Below are 19246 nucleotides of genomic sequence, written 5' to 3' on the forward strand. Positions count from 1 at the left end.
AGCAACTTGTTTTAAATACCATTGGTACATGGCACATAGAACTGAACCTACAGTAAATAGTTATGTCAAATCAATGCCGACTGCTTTCCAAATCATGGAAGAAGAAAAACATTAGATTGCATCAACATTAGGTAATAAGTTTGATTGTAAAGGATGACATTTTTTATGAGCTTCAGGCTCTTATTCTTGCTTCACCCTCAAGGCAGAAATTCTCTGGATTCTTTCAAACACAGTCTCTTGTACTTATTTCCAACAGTGTATCACATTTTCATTTAAGCATTTTTACAATGTCCTCAATTATTGCACATTCATCCTGGCAATTCAGGTAAATTTTTACGAATTAAAGCACTCTAAAAATTAGAATGAAGATTAGTGCATTTTTTTCCCACCAAATAAAGCAACACCGCGCCTTGGTATGCTTCAGCCCGTCACTTTCAGGTACGTTGTCTTGTCAGGATCTGAAACAAGTGTTCGTGAACCAGTCTTGAAGAAGACAAGCTGTCGACCTAGAAAACACATGAACGGTAATTGAATGATATATATTGACTTAACATATCTAAGTACCAGGTCCTCTTGTTTAAGGGCAGAGACACACGCTCAGATTCGGTGAGATTAGTTGCCCAGCGACAAATCTCCTCTTCTTTGGGCGACTAATGGTGGCCATACACGGGCAGATAAAGCTGCCGATATCGGACGTTTGGACCGATTTGACAGCTTATCTGCCCATGTATAGGGGCTTCCGACGGGTCCTCCCGATCGATATCGACCACAATATCGATCGGGAATGTTTGATTTTTAGCCGACCGACCCGTCGGAGCCCCTTGGCGCATCGTAATTAGATCGTTCGGCCATACGGCCGAACGTTCGGATTACCCCCGATATAGCCATGCTGTTAGTGGCATATCGGGTAAAGATCCGCTTGTTTGGCGATGTCGCCAAATGAGCGGATCTTTGAGTCTATGCCCACCTTTATCTTCCTGAACTGCCTCCTGACAGCTAGAATGTAAATCGCCAGTGGGATGGCACTCGGAGTGCTTTGTTTTCCAAAGTCGCCCGGAGTTGCCTCACAACGAAACTTCGGAAAATGAAGCAAGCCAAGTGCCATCCCGCTGGCAATTTACATTCTAGCCGGCGGGAGGCAGTTCAGGAGATTAGTTGTCCCGAACAAGAGGTGATTTATTGCCGGGCGACTACATCTCCCCGGATCTTTGCCTGTGTTGTTACCCTAAGGCTAGAAAGACTTCTTCATCTTATCAGTGAAAGGCATATATACATATACAGGGAATAATGTACCCACCCATTGTAAAATATAAGGATATTATATAATATATAATACAACAACCATTTGCTAACATAAGGGATCTTCTATCATATTTCCATCTGCATATCTATCAGTGAGGAAAACCCCCAAACTTTTTTTAAATGATAATGAATGCATTAAATCGGTCAGGTCATAATTACCTGTCCAAGTTGTCTGATTCGTCCAGACAAACGTCTGACATTGTGAATGGCTCCTGCACACATCTTTGGCTTCATTTAAATCAAAAACTGAGAGTAGACATCCACTGTGGTGATAGGACGGCCAACATCTATAATCCTCTTCTGCAACGACAGCATGGGCCACTTCTTTGTATTCTGAAACAATAATGAAAATGGTGGTTGCTTTTTCAATAAACTAAGTGCAGACTGGACAGATGGATTTATTAAAACAAACTATGTCTTCTAAATCTTAATTATAACAAAAAATAAGAATAATGACATTTTATTTGGAATGTTTTCATTATAATATTAAAAGACAGATACAAATGTTTTTGAAACTATCATGGTTTTTCTTGTAAAACAACTATTCATTATTTATCAACCACCGTTATTTCGAAATGATAAAAACAGTTTTAGATCTAACAAATTATTTTAAACAGTGCGGAAAATAATTATCTAATTCATTAATTTCCAGATACAATTTGCATTGGAGATTAATGATTCAGATAAGTGTTAGTGCTCAGTGGTGCTGCAGAGTGGCTCTGAGTACCAACGCCCCACTGATAATGAATATGTTTCAGTTCTCAAACTCATTTGGACAAACTGACACATATGGATAGATTTAACAAGGGTTGAAGTTAAAATTCTAAATTTGAATGAAAAATTTAGAATTTTTGAGTTTATTTTACTGTAATTTGACTAGGGAATAGTTAAAATTAGATTCAAGTACTGGCCCTTTAAGAATTAGAATTTGACTATTCGTCACCTTAAACCTGCCCGAATTGCTGTTTTAGCCCATGGGGGACGTCCTGGAATCAATTTGAAGTTGTTTGGAGACATCCTGAAAATCTAGTTTTTTTTGGAGAAAAACTCGATTCGAATTGAATTCGATTCAAGTTTGTGGGTCGATCCCATTCATCCGAATTTGAAAATTTTGATTTTTTTTTTTTTTGAAAAATTTCAATTGGTCGAATTTCGAATTCATGGGAGTTTTTGCTTTGATAAATGTGTTAATTTGTTAACTCTCTCTTGACAACCAGGGAAATATTCCTGACCTTCACAAAGACATTGGCACATGGGAAACTATCAAACTGCTGGAAATTCTTATGGATCTTTAGTAAAACCTGGCCTTCCCACTAATGATGATAAAACAAAATACATGATCCATTTTTGGAGAATGAAACCAATGACCTGATTTTAGTAGCTATTTTCAGCTGGGTACTACGTACTATTGCTCTCGCTAATCATTCCAGAGACATGCATAATATATTACTACATGCTATGAATTAGTAGGAGTGATGACATTTGCAACAGATATCTTAACACCTTCTAAAATAGATCTCCGGCAAACCGTACTGCAATTTGTTTTTCATTACACGATAAGTACTTTCACTACAACATTTGATAAAAGACGAGCTAATGAACAAACTAGAATAATCAGGTATTTTTGATCTCTTAGATAAATAAAAAAAAAGAGAGCTTACTTTGAATTGTGCATTTAATCCCTGGAATACCACAAAGCTTGGCAATGCATTTTACAAAAAGTGAATAGGCTGATTACTCAGTTTGATTAGACCACTTAATAAGCCTTCCCACATAATAGCTAATTAAAATGAGTACAAGGAATATGTCACTTATTCTCACTCTGCTCCTCTGCATTGACTAACACATCACTAGGCTACTTTGGCTGCCGTTCAGTCTCTCTTGGCTCTATAAACCACACTCTTGTTCTCAGTTCTCAGCTGCTCTAAATTTCTCGGCCATCACTGAGCTTTCTTTATGGCTAAACCACCACAAAATTAATTACCTTTAGATATTACAGCTAACTCATTTCTAAAAGCACCATTTGGATGTAATAATTCAAGAAAATACTCATATTTGTATTCCATGTTCTGCGTAGGAGAGGAGCCGCATGGCAGCGATTCTGCTAGGCCTCAATGAACAATTACGTCTTACAAGCAGCTTATGTAAATGACATTATTACTCCAGCTATGGTTGAGAAGAGTACTATCTAAATCCAGCAAGCTTCATTAGTTTGTAGTATTTTCTGTGAACTCATAGAAAGCTTAAAAAAAAAATTCTTCCCATGGTATTCTCAAATGAAAATATCAAAATTGTACAGATATTTATTTCAATTTTGTTTATTTTAAGAATTCGATCAAGTTAGACCTGACAAAACAGTGTCTGAAAGTTGGCCACAAGCTCCTTATCTCCTCCCACATGAGTCCTGTTGGTTTAATTATCCCATTACAATGGAGGGAGCATGGCCAAAAAGGTTTTCCCTTTATTATCATGGTGCACTCCCTTAATCATTTTTCATTTGAAACAAAGGGCAGGAGAGGGGTCCTCTGGAACAGAAGTCATGTTTAATGTGCACATTATAAATCTAGTAAACTGAAATTCAAACATTTCAAACTCCAAATATGCTAGAAGTAAACAAAATCGTCAGTAGAAATGATGGGTTTGGGTGTCAAACCCCAAACCTGTACCGAAGGGTAGAGGAACCCCATAATGAATTAAAATAGTCCAGCACAGTCCAAAAACTTCAATGAACAGTATAACATACAAGGGCATGAAACGCATAAGGCTGGTTATGGACATGATATGTTTCTTGGAGTTTCTAGAAAACCAGTTTATTTATACTGTAGTCTGTTTTCGGCCGCAGTTTTTGGAGTGCCGTTCTATTCTACAAATTGAGGGGCATCTCTCTTCCTATTTTTTAAATAATTTAACATACTATTATTCCAACACTAGCTCAATGACCGCTGCTTATTTTTGCAGTCACTTGTTGCATCTGACTCTCAATTTTATTTTCTTTATTTGTTTTGTTTTACAAGCAAAGCAAAAATCATTGGAATTGATACACATTAGAATAATATTTAACTTGTAAGTTTCCCCCAAGAGATTTGAGATGATATTGCTAACAGAACCAATGTTTTTCAGTGTAGATTTGCATTTTATTGCCTTAAATATATTATCAAAATCAAAAATATGATTACACATAGTAGACATATTTTTTAGAATTGTATTGTAGCTATAAAAACAAAACATTAAAAAAATACCTATATAATTATATTAAAATACATTTACTTTTTTGTTTTTCTATAACCAGCCATGTTTTGACATTATTTTCCTTTATTGTGCTTATTTAACAAGGTTTGTTTAAAAGAAAGAGAATTTCCATAAATATTTTCACACTGATATCTCCACCCCCAATCCTAATAATTAACAGCTTAGCTGGAAAACGTTTACTATGTTCGTAAATATACTAAACAAAGGCAAATATTGGGGTTTTTATTTTGTTTCACTCTCACTGTATTTCCTGTAAAACTATATACACTGAATATGTCACATTATTCCGTCCTTTGTGCAAAATACCAAACTCCTACATTATCTGTTAATACTGGTGGTTTGTCTTGCTAAAAAGGAAGCTTTACTTAAATGAAGTCAATGGAATTTGAAGTCTTTCGCTAGTAAATCACATCATCAAAAGGTCAAAGTTCTGGTCAATTTCCAGACTAATGATGTTTAAAACAAATAAATACTTGCCTATTACAAGAAAGCCAGCCATAAATTTTGAACTTACATACATCATAATGAAAGCACAGAACTGAGAAAGAAAAACAATATGCTACAAACCAAGGTTTCAGGATCATCTTACCTACATTCAGGGGTACAGTCATTTGAAAGAGTAAATTGGGAAAATTGTAAATTGGGAGCAAAGCTTTGCAGTGCCTTTAAATTGCTAAAACGAAAACTGCTTTTTTTTAATCATAAATTAATATTAAGGCTTCCTTCATTGTGCTACTTCTAAAATTCACAGAAAATTTACAGAAATGGGTAGATGCTTAAATACTGGTCATCTCAATTGATTTTTACAATATCATAGATTTATAAATAAATGAGAAGGCTGCAAGACAAATTTCTGTATAATTAAACAGAATTATGTGGAATAATATCATGTGTACTAAATACTTAAGTTAGCTCTTCTTTAGCTCAAATTACACTTAGGGGCAGATTTATCAAGGTTCGAAGTGAATTCAAGGGAATTTTCAAAGTAAAAAAATTCGAAATTCAAAGTAATTGTTTGGATACTTCGACCATCGAATTTACTTCAACTTCGATTAAATAAGTAAGTAAAGTAAAAATCGTTTGGATGTTCTACCATTCTATAATCGAATTACTGGCTCTTTAAAAAAACTTCGACTTCAATACTTCGCCAAATTAAACCTGTCGAAGAGCTATGTTAGCCTATGGGGACCTTCTACAACCATTTTCCAAGTCTTCACACATCGAAGTAAAATTGTTCGATCGTACGCTAAAATCGTTCGATTCGAAGGATTTAATTGCTTGATCGAACGATTTTACTTTGATCGCTCGATGGCCAAATTCGGTGAAAAATACTTCGACTTCGATATTCGAAAGTCAAAGTATTTCAATTCGATGGTCGAATTTCAAAGTATTTTACACTTCGAAATAAGACCCTTGATAAATCTGCCCCTTAAATTGCTAGACCTATAACTCCCATAATCACCAGGTTGAGGTTTTAGTATTTAACAGAGGAACAGCTAAATATGGGGCCAAAACAATTGCATCTACCGTATACCTCCTGCCTCCAGTACAATTCAGAAGTGCAAAGAAACTCAGGCCTCCAGGAGCCAGTCTACTTTCTTGAACTAGTTCTTGTTCTAGTTGAAAATCATACATCTAGATGCTTATTTATCAAAATACAAATTTCTGAATTTTAGAGTTTTTTATTTGAACTAACTCAAAAATGCACCAAATGTAAATATTTATGAAATAAACAATATAATAAAAATTTTAAAAAACTCAAATGCAGGGAATTCATATTCCGCTCATCATTTTCAATGGATCTGCCAACTTGAAAAAATGTTAAAACCTCAAAAATTGCTTAAATTTTGCCTAACAAATATATAAAATTGCCAGCTTTTAGATGCCAGGATTTTTTTTTTTTACAAATCTCTAAAATCCAAGTTCAGAGTATGGCAGGTAGGAAGAAGAGCTGCAGAGCACAGTTATAATCAATCACCTCTACAGCAGGTTGAGGGACTAAAAAATAAATCAGCATGTCTGCCTTAGTTTAAAGCAGCCTTGGTATATTTTTTACCATTTGAGAACAGCATGCTGTTAACTGGCATATTTAGCCCTACCTTGCAACCATCTAGTAGTATCAATGTTGTGTACAAGGTCCAGTCCTACCACTACATGCCCAATTTATTTACATTTGGAACTCAATGTCTAAAGCCCTTGATTTCTTCTTCACCAGGACCCTTCACAAAAGCACAGATACTGGGAATGGACAATGGAATGGAGTTGATACAGAGAAGTCCCACGAAATAAGAAAAAACAGTACAGAACTTCGGGTACTGATGCCGTAAAACTGCATTTGTTTGAGGCTCAGTGTGTCCACTAACGTAAGCATTTGACTACAGATCAAAAACCCTTGTGACCAGATTTTTATAGCTTGAAATTGTTAGAATTTTATTTAAATCTCATTTTAATTACCGTTAATGACTAGTCATATCAAACATACCTAACTGCATTCTATTACCCACATTAGCTACCAACTGGAAACCTGCCCAAGGTTCATTTCTAAAGATTACCCCAATGTGCTAGGGTTTAGGGAACGACCAAAGATCTGGGGCATATTTCAAACTGTCTACAGAATGGTGTATAATAAATGGTGTACAGATATGGGTCTATTTTGTGGAAACCCATTATCCAGGAGACTTGACAAATGAACTTATTTGGCCACCCACACACTGACTGATCGGAACGTTTTTCATAACTGCCTGATATCAGTTGGGCAGGCCAATTAAAGGACTGGCCAATAAATTTTGACAAGTCAATCTCTCTATCGGCCTGTGTATGGCCACCCAAAGGTGCCTATATTTTATACCACTCTATCCCACTAATTATATAGACTTCAGACCATGCATAAACCATGACGTTAATGGGACAAATTAAAGTACTAAAAAAATTCTAGTATAAAAAAACATTGATTTATTATTATTATTAAAATTATTATTAGTATGCAAATTTATTTTTAGCAATTTTTTTGGAGCTACCGCCTCTTTTTACAACAGAATTGTACACTTGGCTACACGTACATGTAAAATCATTACACAGCTTTAAAAATACACCGAATTTCACAAGATGTGGGGCCTTAAGTCTGACTTCCTTATCCAACAGCCGTTGCTCTTAGCAGATGTTTATCCCCCCTCCCATAGCACTGCATCGTATAAAATACAAAAGGAAACCAAAGGTTGCCATTCACATTAGCCGTCAAGTTTTTATCCCTCTAGTTATTTGGTTCTACACATGAACAGCTTTTCAGCTCTCTCTGTACAGTGCCCTGGAGTTGCTAAAACACAGGTCAGAGTACATTATAATTTAAAGCACTATAAATGTTTTACAACTCAAACATTTTTAAAAGCTTAAGCCCTACATTTTTTTGTAACCTGATCCCGGTTCACCTTGTTAAAGCCTGTTTTATGTGAGAGCTCGGCTTGACGTGCTGTTTCACTGGATTTCCATAGTAATTGTTAATATCACTTTTCACACTTGCTGTTGTTCAAAGAGATTTTTTCCCCCTCTCTCTCCCTATCGAAAACAGTTGGTGCCATTTTCCGAGGCAGCCGTCCCATATGTTCTTTATTGGTACTGCAAACAGTTTATTAAGTCTTTCAAGCAGAGCTAGATATGGGATATTAATCATTGGAACATGCTAATTTATCCCAAGGTTCCACATTAATAAGTTTACTTAAAATAAAAAATACTAGCTAGCTTAAGTACATATTGCCTCTGTGGGAGTGAATATTTTCTTTTCTTTGACATTTTATTAGTTTTTGTGCAGAATTTCAGATATTTGAAACCCAAGTGATTTGGAGGAACCAGACTTATTTTGCACTGGTAACTTGTAATTTATGATCAATGCCCTTCTGTGGTTTTAGGCACTTCCATTAGTGCATGACTCCTTGGTGGTATCATGTTTGTGGTCAAGAAGAGCTTCCTGGAAGTGAATTAAGTTGTACAACAGTAAGCCAATAAGTTTCCTGGTTCACAACAGGAAGTGATTTAAAATGTACAGCAGGAAGCCAAGAAGAGCTTCCTGTGTTAAACAACAGGAAGTGAATTAAGCTGTATAACAGGAAGGCAAGAGGAGCTTTCAAATGGGTTGCCACCTTTTATGGAAAAAATATTGCCCTTTCATTCGTTACATATAGTGATGGGCGATTCTGACCCATTTCGCTTCACTGAAAATTTGTAAAAAGGCGAGAATTCGCTGAAATGCATTAAGTCTATGGGCAACAACATTTTTTTCACCCATTGGAGTCTATGGGCATCATGTTTGCATCACTATTGTACATATTATGTATTTCATCCACTGGTATCAAGTGTCAGTTTTTACAGGCAAGGAGAGTAACGAACATAAGAGGAACTTCCTGTTCTGCAGAAGAGGAAGTGAATTCATTTGTAAAACAGGAAATCAAGGGGAGCTTCCTGTTCTGCCAATGAACAAACCTCCCAAGCCTCATGAGTTGCACACATTCCAAACTGATCCTCTAAAATGTACTCATCTTTAATATCACCACTGGAACTGAACTGCTACAAAAAATCACCAACACTAAGGGGGCTATTAATCAAAGGTCGAGTGTTAGAGTTTTTATATCCTGAATGAGCTTGAATGAAATCGCAACTCGAATGGTATCTTATTTAAAGGGATACTGTCATGGGAAAAAAAATTTTTTTCAAAATGAATCAGTTAATAGTGCTGCTCCAGCAGAATTCTGCACTGAAATCCATTTCTCAAAAGAGCAAACAGATTTTTTTATATTCAATTTTGAAATCTGACATGGGGCTAGACATTTTGTCAATTTCCCAGCTGCCCCATGTCATGTGACTTGTGCTCTGATAAACTTCAATCACTCTTTACTGCTGTACTGCAAGTTGGAGTGATTATCACCCCCTCCCTTTTCCCCCCAGCAGCCAAACAAAAGAACAATGGGAAGGTAACCAGATAACAGCTCCCTAACACAAGATAACAGCTGCCTGGTAGATCTAAGAACAACACTCAATCGTAAAAACCCATGTCCCACTGAGACTCCTTCAGTTACATTGAGAAGGAGAAACAGCAGCCTGCCAAAAAGCATTACTCTCCTGAAGTGCAGGCACAAGTCACATGACATGGGGCAGCTGGGAAATTGACAAAATGTCTAGCCTCGTGTCAGATTTCAAAATTGAATATAAAAAAATCTGTTTGCTCTTTTGAGAAATGGATTTCAGTGCAGAATTCTGCTGGAGCAGCACTATTAACTGATTCATTTTGAAAAAAAAATTTTTTCCCATGACAGTATCCCTTTAAGAAAAATCACGAATGGGAAAACCCCGATTCTGTGAGTTTGAGTTGAGTCCCGAAAACTCAAATTAATCAGAGAAAAATTCGAATGGCTCAAATCATCATCATGCAGGCTGGTAACATGTTCAAATGGTTCAAAGGACCTCTGCCACTGACTCCTACATGACCTCGGCAGGTTTTAGATAGCTATTTCCAGGGTCGGGGTTTAATAAATCTTGAAAAATTTAAGTTTTTTAAAAAAAACTCAAAAAGTTTGAGGTTTTTTTAACCCAAAAAGTTTTGACCAAAAAATACAACTCGAAAACTCTAAATTTCATGGAAAACACAACTCGAACCATAGTACGGAAACATCTGAATATTAAGGACAATTTAGTTCATGCCTCTGATCCACTAAAACCATACCCAGTTGAAAAGGGGTCACTGAGAAAGTAAGTGAAAGCTAACAATCCTCACTTACTGCTTTATAATAATGGCAAAAAAATAAGATTTTTTTTTTAATTAAAACAACAGACATAGCAAGTTCTTTTTATTTTAGCTGCATACAATAGTGTCTACTTCCCTTTTAAATTCAAGGTTTGACAACCCTGTTTGTGTAACAAGAAAAGGCTCCTTTGTATTAAGCATTTTCTCTGGACTATAGTAGCTCCATTGGTTTGAAGCTGTTGTAGTTTTCGGAGAACTGTAGTTCAACAAGTGAACGACCACATGTTGGACACTGCTGTCATATAAAGTCCAATGACATGGGGTCTCCACAAAGAAGCACTTGTCCTACTAATTTGCACGGCTGCACATAATCATTCTGTGATGACATTTGTCACTCAACACTGAACATAAAGAAAATCATTGAAGAAAACATCACTTACCCCCTGTAGGAATATCTGTAACGTTTGGCAGGTACAATCCACTCCGATAGAGGTGAAATACTTTTTCAAGCTGGACGAGAGCCTCGTCGACCCCCCACCGCAATTCACCTGAAAAATACATTTTTGTTTAGCAAATACACTGGGGAAATAGGGTGTATATTGCAAACAGTTATACTGTCACGCCATGGTATAAAGAAAGAGTAAATCCTGATGGGCAGAACATGCTAAACGCCTGTCAGAAAGAATGTTCTAACTTCTGGAAAGTGTTTCATGAGTTGAACAACATCTCAAAGCAGATTAATTCAGGTGTTTTACTGAACTTCCATTCTGTTCTATGGGGTGTTAGTGCTTAGTGCTGCCTTTGCACTCTAACACCTTTGCAAATCTTTAATCCACAGTGCAGTGTGGGTATTAATGACAATATTTTTTCAAGATCTGCACTGGAGCCAAAAAGAGGCAAATCTAACAAAATTTTTCTTTTTTTTACCAAGTGGTAACAAAATCATCCCCTACATTTTTCTCCTTGAAGGCAAAGAGCTGTGTCTTGCTCTGACTATAGCTCCGTCTTTGGCCTTGCTACAACTAGAGTGGCGTTGTGGTGGCCAGTAGGGATTGGCGAATTTGACCCGTTTCATTTCGCCAAAAATTTGTCGCCGATGCCCATTAAACTCTATGGGTGTCACAAAAATGTTGTCGTGCAGCGAAATTTTTTTGACGCATGTCTTTTTATTTTGACACACAAAGTCATACAAGTCTATGGGCGTCATTTTTTCAGTGATACAAGGCGAAATAATTTGCCCATCCCTAGTGGCCAGTGGTCATGGGTTTCCACTGGAATGCCCTCTAGTTTGAGCATTACTTGATATGCAGACTAGGGAGTGCCAGGGTATTTACAATTTGGGATTTTTTGTTCAGCACAAGCAGTTGAGTGAAGCTATTGCTCCTGATAAGAGTCCTGCATGGGTCCAATCTCTGCTATACAGACCACTACTACCTGGACCCACATTTTTACCAACTTAGACCATCACCTAATTCAATCAGCAATTGCCTTATTCACACTTGCTGCCAACCATAGAACTGGAAGTGATGTCATCACAAAGCAGAAGTAGCATCATTTAAAGACAGGAAGGTGGAGAAAAATGAATAAAGGAATAAAATTTGCTTATACTTAGGGGCCCATTCACCAAGCTGGAGTGAAGGATTCGAAGTAAAAAAACTTGAATTTCGAAGTGTTTTTTGGGATACTTCGACCTTCGACTATGACTTTGAATCGAAGGATTCGAACTAAAAATAGTTCGACTATTCTAATTAACCCTCGATATTCGACCCTTGATGAATTTGCCCCTAAGACTCACAATCTGCCAGCCTGCCTTCAAGACAATAATAAATGAGCCCAACTGCCTGTTTTTAAATAGTGGGTCTGTTTTAAGTAAGTATTTATGTGTCTTAAAAGGAGGCCTCTGTATTTTTTTTATAAATGGAGTCTTGGAGATGAGTAAAATAATTACCTGTTGCATTGACTATAGCATCCAGAAGTGGCCGCAGAGAAGATGGTGCGCTGTGTGGCAGAAGATACGTGAAAAAAAACCTACAAGACAGGGGGGGGAAAAGGCCTATATGAAAGATCGTTTTTCAAGTGCCTTTAAAAGTAAATAGACTAATTCAAACAGAATTAATAAGCAATAGGTTGTTATAGCATTCAGGAAACATAACCATATATCATAATCAGAAAATCCATAAGTGACCCCAAGCCATGCGTCTGGCAGAGGGAGAGGGGGCTTTCAGACACAAGGCTGCCTTGTAATCACCTGTAAATGCTCCATTAACACAGCAGCCTGCTGCGAAGCTTAGTGGATTGCGGCTATTTGTAAGGATGTCTGGTACTTGGATAAAATTTATTGCTTTTTTATCACCGGTGGGGGGAAACTTCATAATTTTGGGTGTGTTCCACAAGTATTTCAGGCCTCTCCACCGGAGCATTTTGGAACAGAACGTGGAAATTATAATAAGTAAATAAAACAGTAATAGAGAAATAACTACATGTAAAATACAATCTAGACACTTGAATAAACTCAACACTTCCCCTTGCTGTTTCCCGGTTCCTTGAGTGGGGCGGGGGGGCCTTACACTCCTGTAGGGCTCATCTGGGACCTAGAAAAGTACGGTCGCATATTGGTCTACAAAGACACTTTATTAAAGGGCAACTAAAGCATCTTTGCTTGCGTTAGTGAGACGGACTTCTGTATGAGCTAAAAAATTCCTGTCTTCTCCTCGCTTACCGTTCATGTCCCAATCTGTGTCTAACCTGGCCGATCAATTTTCTGACAAATCGTAAGATGTACGATCATTCGGATCCCACTAACTTCAAGATAAATTGACGGATTGATCGGACTTCGTTAAAATAGTTCGTTCGGCAAAGAAAAATCTTTGCGTCTATGGGGACCTTCACACTGTGATTTCAATGTATGTTTATTTATCCCTTTCATCAGGGCCCATTTACTTCTAACTTGCAGACTCTTATTCTGAAGTCTAGAAGGGTTATTTACTAAACCTTGAAAAATGTGTGATTTTTTTTTTTTTTTTTTATAAAATCAGACTTTTAAAAAAAATCACGATCATCAATTTTTTTGGAATTTATTAAACCTCGAGGATGTAAAAGTCAGAATCTGAAAATCCGGCAATTATATGCAATGTCGAGGTTGTATATAAGTCAATGGGAGAAGTCCCAATGATTTTTTGAGGTGCGCTGGGTTTCATGTAATACCCCGGAGTTTTCGGGCAAAAAGCATAAGAAATAGGAGTTTTCAGATGAAAAATCCAAAAAAATCAGATGAGAAATCCAAAAAAAATCGTGAAAATCTGTTTTTTCCCCATTGGGAAAATGTAATAATAAATAAGTGTAACAAACCCGAGCGGATTTGATCGGAGTTTGTAGCAGAAAATATTGAGATAAATTCGAAGGTCTCAGCCAATGCAAGCAACATGGCAGCTCTTATCCATAAAGATTAAGAAAATGAGTGTTCTGCACACACAACAATCTATAACCTTTTATATTATTACCTATGTATATTTGCATGGCTTTTGACATTTTCTTTTCTTCCTGTTATAATTAGATACTAATGTGCCACCCAAAAATGCCAACCTCCAGATAAATTCAAATATATTTTTTTTTGGAAATGGGGAAGGATATTTCATTTTGGTTTAAATTGGCAATCTACAATTCAATGCAAAACATCTCTCCCTCTTATTTTCTTAAAAATATTCGCAGTCGCCATAAAAACTAGCCAAAGTTATTTACCTGCCCCCCTCCCAAAAAAATCAGTCAAAGCTGCTGCCAATCAGAAAGTCGGTAGTACATTTCTAAATTATAAGATGGTGGTTTCTAGGTTTTAAATAAGAAATAAAACCCTAATTTAAAAACAATAAACCCTGTAAGACTTTCCTAAAATATTCCAGCTAAATTCCTTTTGTATCACAGTCACCGTGAAAAAGGAGTCATTTACCTGCCCCCACAAACAAAAAAAAAACCAGTCGCTGCCAATCAGAATGAACTCAGCATTAAATTGCTAAATTGTTATATAATGATTTCTAGGCTTTAACAGATCTATTTGAAAAAAATAAATAAAACCTATTTAAAAAAAAGTCATGTAAAAATTTCCTAAAATGTTTTTAGCTAAATCCCCTTTGTACTACAGTCACCATCAAAAGCAGCCAGTTAATACCCCCCATTACATGGTAAGTTATAGGTTTTAATAGATTTATTAGAATAAAAAATAAAACCTATTTAAAAAATAAGTAATGTGATTTTTAAAATCTGCTGCTTAAATCCCTTTGTATCACAGTCAACATCAAAAATAACCAGCCATTTACCTGCCCCCCCCCTAAAATTATGGGGCTAATTCGAAGTACTAATAGTTCGACTATTCGACCATTCGATAATCCAAGTTCTGTCTCTTTAAAAAAACTTTGACTTCAATACTTCGCCAAATTAAACCTGCCGAAGTGCTATGTTAGCCTATGGGGACCATCTACAACCATTTTCTAAGTCTATAGAGGTCGAATGAAAATCCTTAGATCGATCGCTAAAATCGTTTGATTTGAACAATTTAATCTTTCGATGGAACAATTTTTATTGGACCGCAGGATTGCCAAATTTGTTGAAAAAACTTAGAATTCGATATACGAATTTTTTTAATCCGATGGGTCAATTCGACCCTTGATAAATCTGCCCCTATATGTTGATTTCCAGGTTTAACAGATTTATTAGAACAAATAAATAGTAAATAAACTCCAATTTTGTTTTTTAAAAAAAAATGCATTTGAAATTTTCCTTAAAATCTTCCAGCTCAATCCCCTTCCCTACAGTTGTCATGTACCTGCCCCCCAAAACCCCAAAAATACAGAAGTCACATTAAACTGCAAAATTTTTATATGGCGATTTCTAGAATTTAAGAGAAATTTGAAGAAATTAATGGTAAAATACAGTTTGAATTTTTTGTTTCAGTAAGACTTTGAGTCTGTTTACCAGTGGTTAAACCTAGTAGAACCCCCCTTTTATGTTTTTCAGGGGACCAGAAAAAAACAGTATCGAATCTGGGAAAATGTCAGGGAAAATGCTTTTTGCATAATATATTGATAGAACCACAAAAAAAGATTTGTAGAATGACGGAAAACTTAAAATCAGGGGAAGGAAAAATAAGGTTTCACTGTATGAGAATTGAGAACATTTTCCAGAAAAGTTGATATGAAGCCCAGAATAATCACTTCCCCCCAAAAAGTTTCCACTTTGATAAACGAGTAGGTCGGCAACACGCATAACTTGACAGCAGGGCTGTAACTAAATAACGTCTGCAAAGTAAAAGAATAAACTGCATTTTTTTTTCCGAGTTCATGTCTGAGCTGCTTTTATTTTTTCTTACAGTCTTATTTGTTGCCCAGAAGTTCTCAAATGTTATTACCAGCCAAGTACCCCTATAATCTATTTACTAGCGCTTGGGTTGAGATGAATGGGAAGCTTCCAGGAGCAGTCTATTTAAAGCTGTTCTTTTTCAACTGGGCCTCTTACTTTTGTTGAGATCATCAAACTCAGCCTAATGTGAACTGTCATAAATCATGGCACACTCGCTGTCTGCTGAAAGCCAGGGAGGATATTCATAACTACAAACAGTTTAGTTTTTCTTGCTTTTGTGAAGTACGGATTCCAGGGAACAAGAAAAGCTTCTGTTGGTTACAACGGGATTTGGATAAACAAGTTGGTTTATGAGAATAAAGAATGAGAGAACTCATTGGGTCTTGGGTAGAAAAAAAAAAGAACTAAAAAAGATCCCACTTCTACAAGAAACGTAAGAACAGAGGTTTATTTATAGGTGACTCCACTCGTTCCCTTTCAATGATCAGTATCAATGAACACAAGTTACCTGTAGGCATTGTAGAGGTTCCTCTTTTCGTTCATGTTTTGACATTTACCCTCCACCGAGCACTGAAGTGTAAAATTTCTTGCCGGGAACTCCAAAAAGCAGTCACTGTGGCTGAAACAAGGGGTCTCTTCCATGCTCGCGTCGTCCAGATCGGTAACTTTCAGTTCACCATCAACGACCACAAACTGGCGCGGCCGAAAATCCAGCAGCGTTATGGAGCCGAGGGGAGAATGCGCCAGATAATGCAAAAGTCGGATTAAACTCAGGCATATCTGAAAAGGAAAGACATTAACTTAGGGACAAGTTGGATATTTCAAAGTAGATTTCTACGGAGACAATGCCCTAGCCCTGTCCACTAGGGATGGGTGAATTTGAGCCGTTTTGTTTCACCAAAAATTCGCTGCCGGTGAAAAATCTATAGGCGTCAAAAAAATGTTGTCGACGAAACAAGGCGAAAAAATTCGCCCATCCCTACTGTCCACTTCATAGTAATTATACGTAAATTAAAAATCAGTTGACAAAATAAGCGCTTGCATTCCATGAAACCATACCTAAAAAACCATATTAAAAAAATAAATCCCTTTTATATATTTTTTCTACAAATTCAGCTAAAATCATAAACTCAAATAGTCATTGCTATCATTTGGGATATCACAAGATATGAAAATAAAAAGCATTTCTGAATGCCGGTAAAATGGCCAATATTTCTCAAAAATTTGACTGACTGGTTATACTCAAGACTAACTAATATGTCGTGACATTAATGAAAGTGAATGTAAATTTAATTTGGAAAAGATTCAATTGTGAGATACTTTAGAACAGAAATAGTTTTCTTTATATGAAAAGTCATGTATGATTTTAATAGAAAATGTAGCACATGCATTAAATCTTGTTGTAAAACTTTAAGTTCCTATAGTTTAGTATTTTTCCATTTTTCTACCTTATTAAAGGTCAAATTTTAGCGGTTTTAAAGGTATATAAAACCACAACAAAACTCACTTTCTCTAAAACCACGAATGTCATGAAATTTGTTAAAACATCTAAACTAAAAAAGTAGCAAAAGGGAAAAGTCGCAAAAAACTATGACTTTTTCATATTGTTTAACAAAAGCCAGCGTCGAAAATACCTGAAAACCTCTAAAACTACGAATCAAACAAACATTTTCCAGTTTTAAAATGGACATCTGCCACTGACTTTTACATGATTTTGACAGGTTTTAGCTGGAGCATTTTCATATTGCTGCAGTTTTGTCACATAATAAATCCCCAAAAAGTCATGCTTTCTTTTCCAGTACTTTTTCAGATTTTGGGTGTCAAAAAGCCCAACCCAAAAAAATTGCGGCTTAATATATCGGCCCCTTCGAGGCCTATTTATCGAAATTCAAAGTTGTAATTTTTTTCTATATTGAATGTGTGCTTATTTATTAAAAAACTTGAATATTGAAAACTGAATCACTTAAAGACAAATAAAATTTCGAAAGCAGTGCAATCATATTCTACTTATCAAAAACTTGAATTGTAAATCTCTTGAATTTTGCAAGGACAACTCCCATTGACTGTTACATGAACTCCCAGTTTTTTTATGCCAAATTTTTAGATTTCAGTTTGCACTTAATGATCTTGAACATTAACTTTTTGGAAACCTCAATGTGAATTTTCTGATTTGTAGTGCAAAAAAAAACCTGGAATCATGCTAAAAGCTCAAAATGAAATGTTAATAAATCAGTCCCTTAGTTTTCTGCTTAGAATTTATTTTAGTAGAAAAACAAGGCAAAATATAAATCTCCCTTTAATCCAAACAAAAATGGAAAGAATGCTATGTGTTTATAGTGAAGCCTATCGTCTAAGGGATACAATATGGAAAATATTACATTTTGATGTTGCTAAGCTGATCATAAGAATCAAGCATCTTCACTGTATCTCCTTGTTGCTCCACAAGCTTTACTAAAACATTCATCACTTACTCGAAATCTGTCCTCCCAAGGGGACTGTAACAGCTGAATCATCTCCAGTGGGGAACCCAGTTCAGTGATGGTGGTCAGTGTGTCTGAAATATCATTGCTGTCTTGGTAACAATAACCATACAACTAAAAGTGGGAAAAAATAAAATGTGTAAATTTCAATTGGACATATAGAAAAACAGCCACATAAAGTTCTGGTATGGGACATGGATAACACAAGCAAAATTATGGCTCAATGTTTTTTGCCACCATGTAACGAAACATTTACCTCTAAGCTATAATAAGTACTATGAAACTGTAGGAAATTATATTATCCACAACAATTTGGCCATTTGTGACCCGATGAAAACCCTTTAAATAAATATAAATCAAAGCTTTGACAATTTTAAGCCATTCCACGTTGGCTGGCTGGTTTTTGCCTAAATGTAACAGCAAATGCACCATTTGACTTTCTTTAAATAAAATAGTTTACTATGTATATTGATGGAAAAGGGTAAAAAAAAAAACTTCCTGTGAAACCTGGTAAATAAAATGTCCCAAATTCAAAAAATTTAAAAAAATTTAACCCTCAAATTCCACCTCTACCTCTAGGAAGAAGGAAGTTGTGTTAACTAACTCCAAAGTAAAAGCAATAAACTGTAGTAGTTGCCAAAATATCAAATTCTTACAGATTTTAGATCAGTCACATCATCTGACCCAACCCATTAAGCCTACGTACATTATTTACCTAATTCTAAGCCACCCCAGCCCTTTTCCTGAACAGTTGATGTAACTGTCCTGAAAAATTCTGGTTACTTGGTACATATCCAAAAACAGTTGTACGTTAATTCTGCTCCAAAAAATGCACAAATTTAGTACCTGGAACATGGAGGCTTGGTGGACTTGTTTTGGGCTTGATACCATCCAGGTTCTCCAGTGAAATTACAATGATTTAACAACTTTACTGAAAGAAGCTGCCCCCCTCTCTTTAGTAAAGATCTCCTTTATGTAAAGCTACTAAAGATTTCCTTTATGTAATGCTAAAGCATTCACAGACGCTCGCAAGGCCTTACATCCAAAAAAGGAAGTCTCTGCCAGCATAAGAGGTCCCTACAAATCAAGCGGAAACGTTTAAAGCTTATAAATGATGCATGACACCTTGTAACGT

At 36.1% G+C, this 19246-nt stretch overlaps 1 protein-coding gene across 1 annotated transcript in view; it reads right to left on the reverse strand.

Moving 5' to 3' along the window:
* Positions 1-385: 385 nt before the first annotated feature.
* Positions 386-19246, reverse strand: part of pkdcc.2.L (protein kinase domain containing, cytoplasmic L homeolog) — a 42546-nt gene continuing 23685 nt past the window's right edge. Inside the window, exons 2-7 of the mRNA XM_018262559.2 lie at positions 18103-18225; positions 16140-16411; positions 12231-12310; positions 10723-10830; positions 1462-1635; positions 386-506 (exon numbers count right to left, since the gene is read on the reverse strand). Coding sequence (XP_018118048.1) covers positions 421-506; positions 1462-1635; positions 10723-10830; positions 12231-12310; positions 16140-16411; positions 18103-18225 — 843 coding nt within the window. The 3' untranslated portion in view covers positions 386-420. The remainder of the gene's footprint in view (positions 507-1461; positions 1636-10722; positions 10831-12230; positions 12311-16139; positions 16412-18102; positions 18226-19246) is intronic.

Source organism: Xenopus laevis, chromosome 5L, assembly GCF_017654675.1.
Source record: "Xenopus laevis strain J_2021 chromosome 5L, Xenopus_laevis_v10.1, whole genome shotgun sequence".
In the NCBI taxonomy this organism is placed as follows: Eukaryota; Metazoa; Chordata; class Amphibia; order Anura; family Pipidae; genus Xenopus; species Xenopus laevis.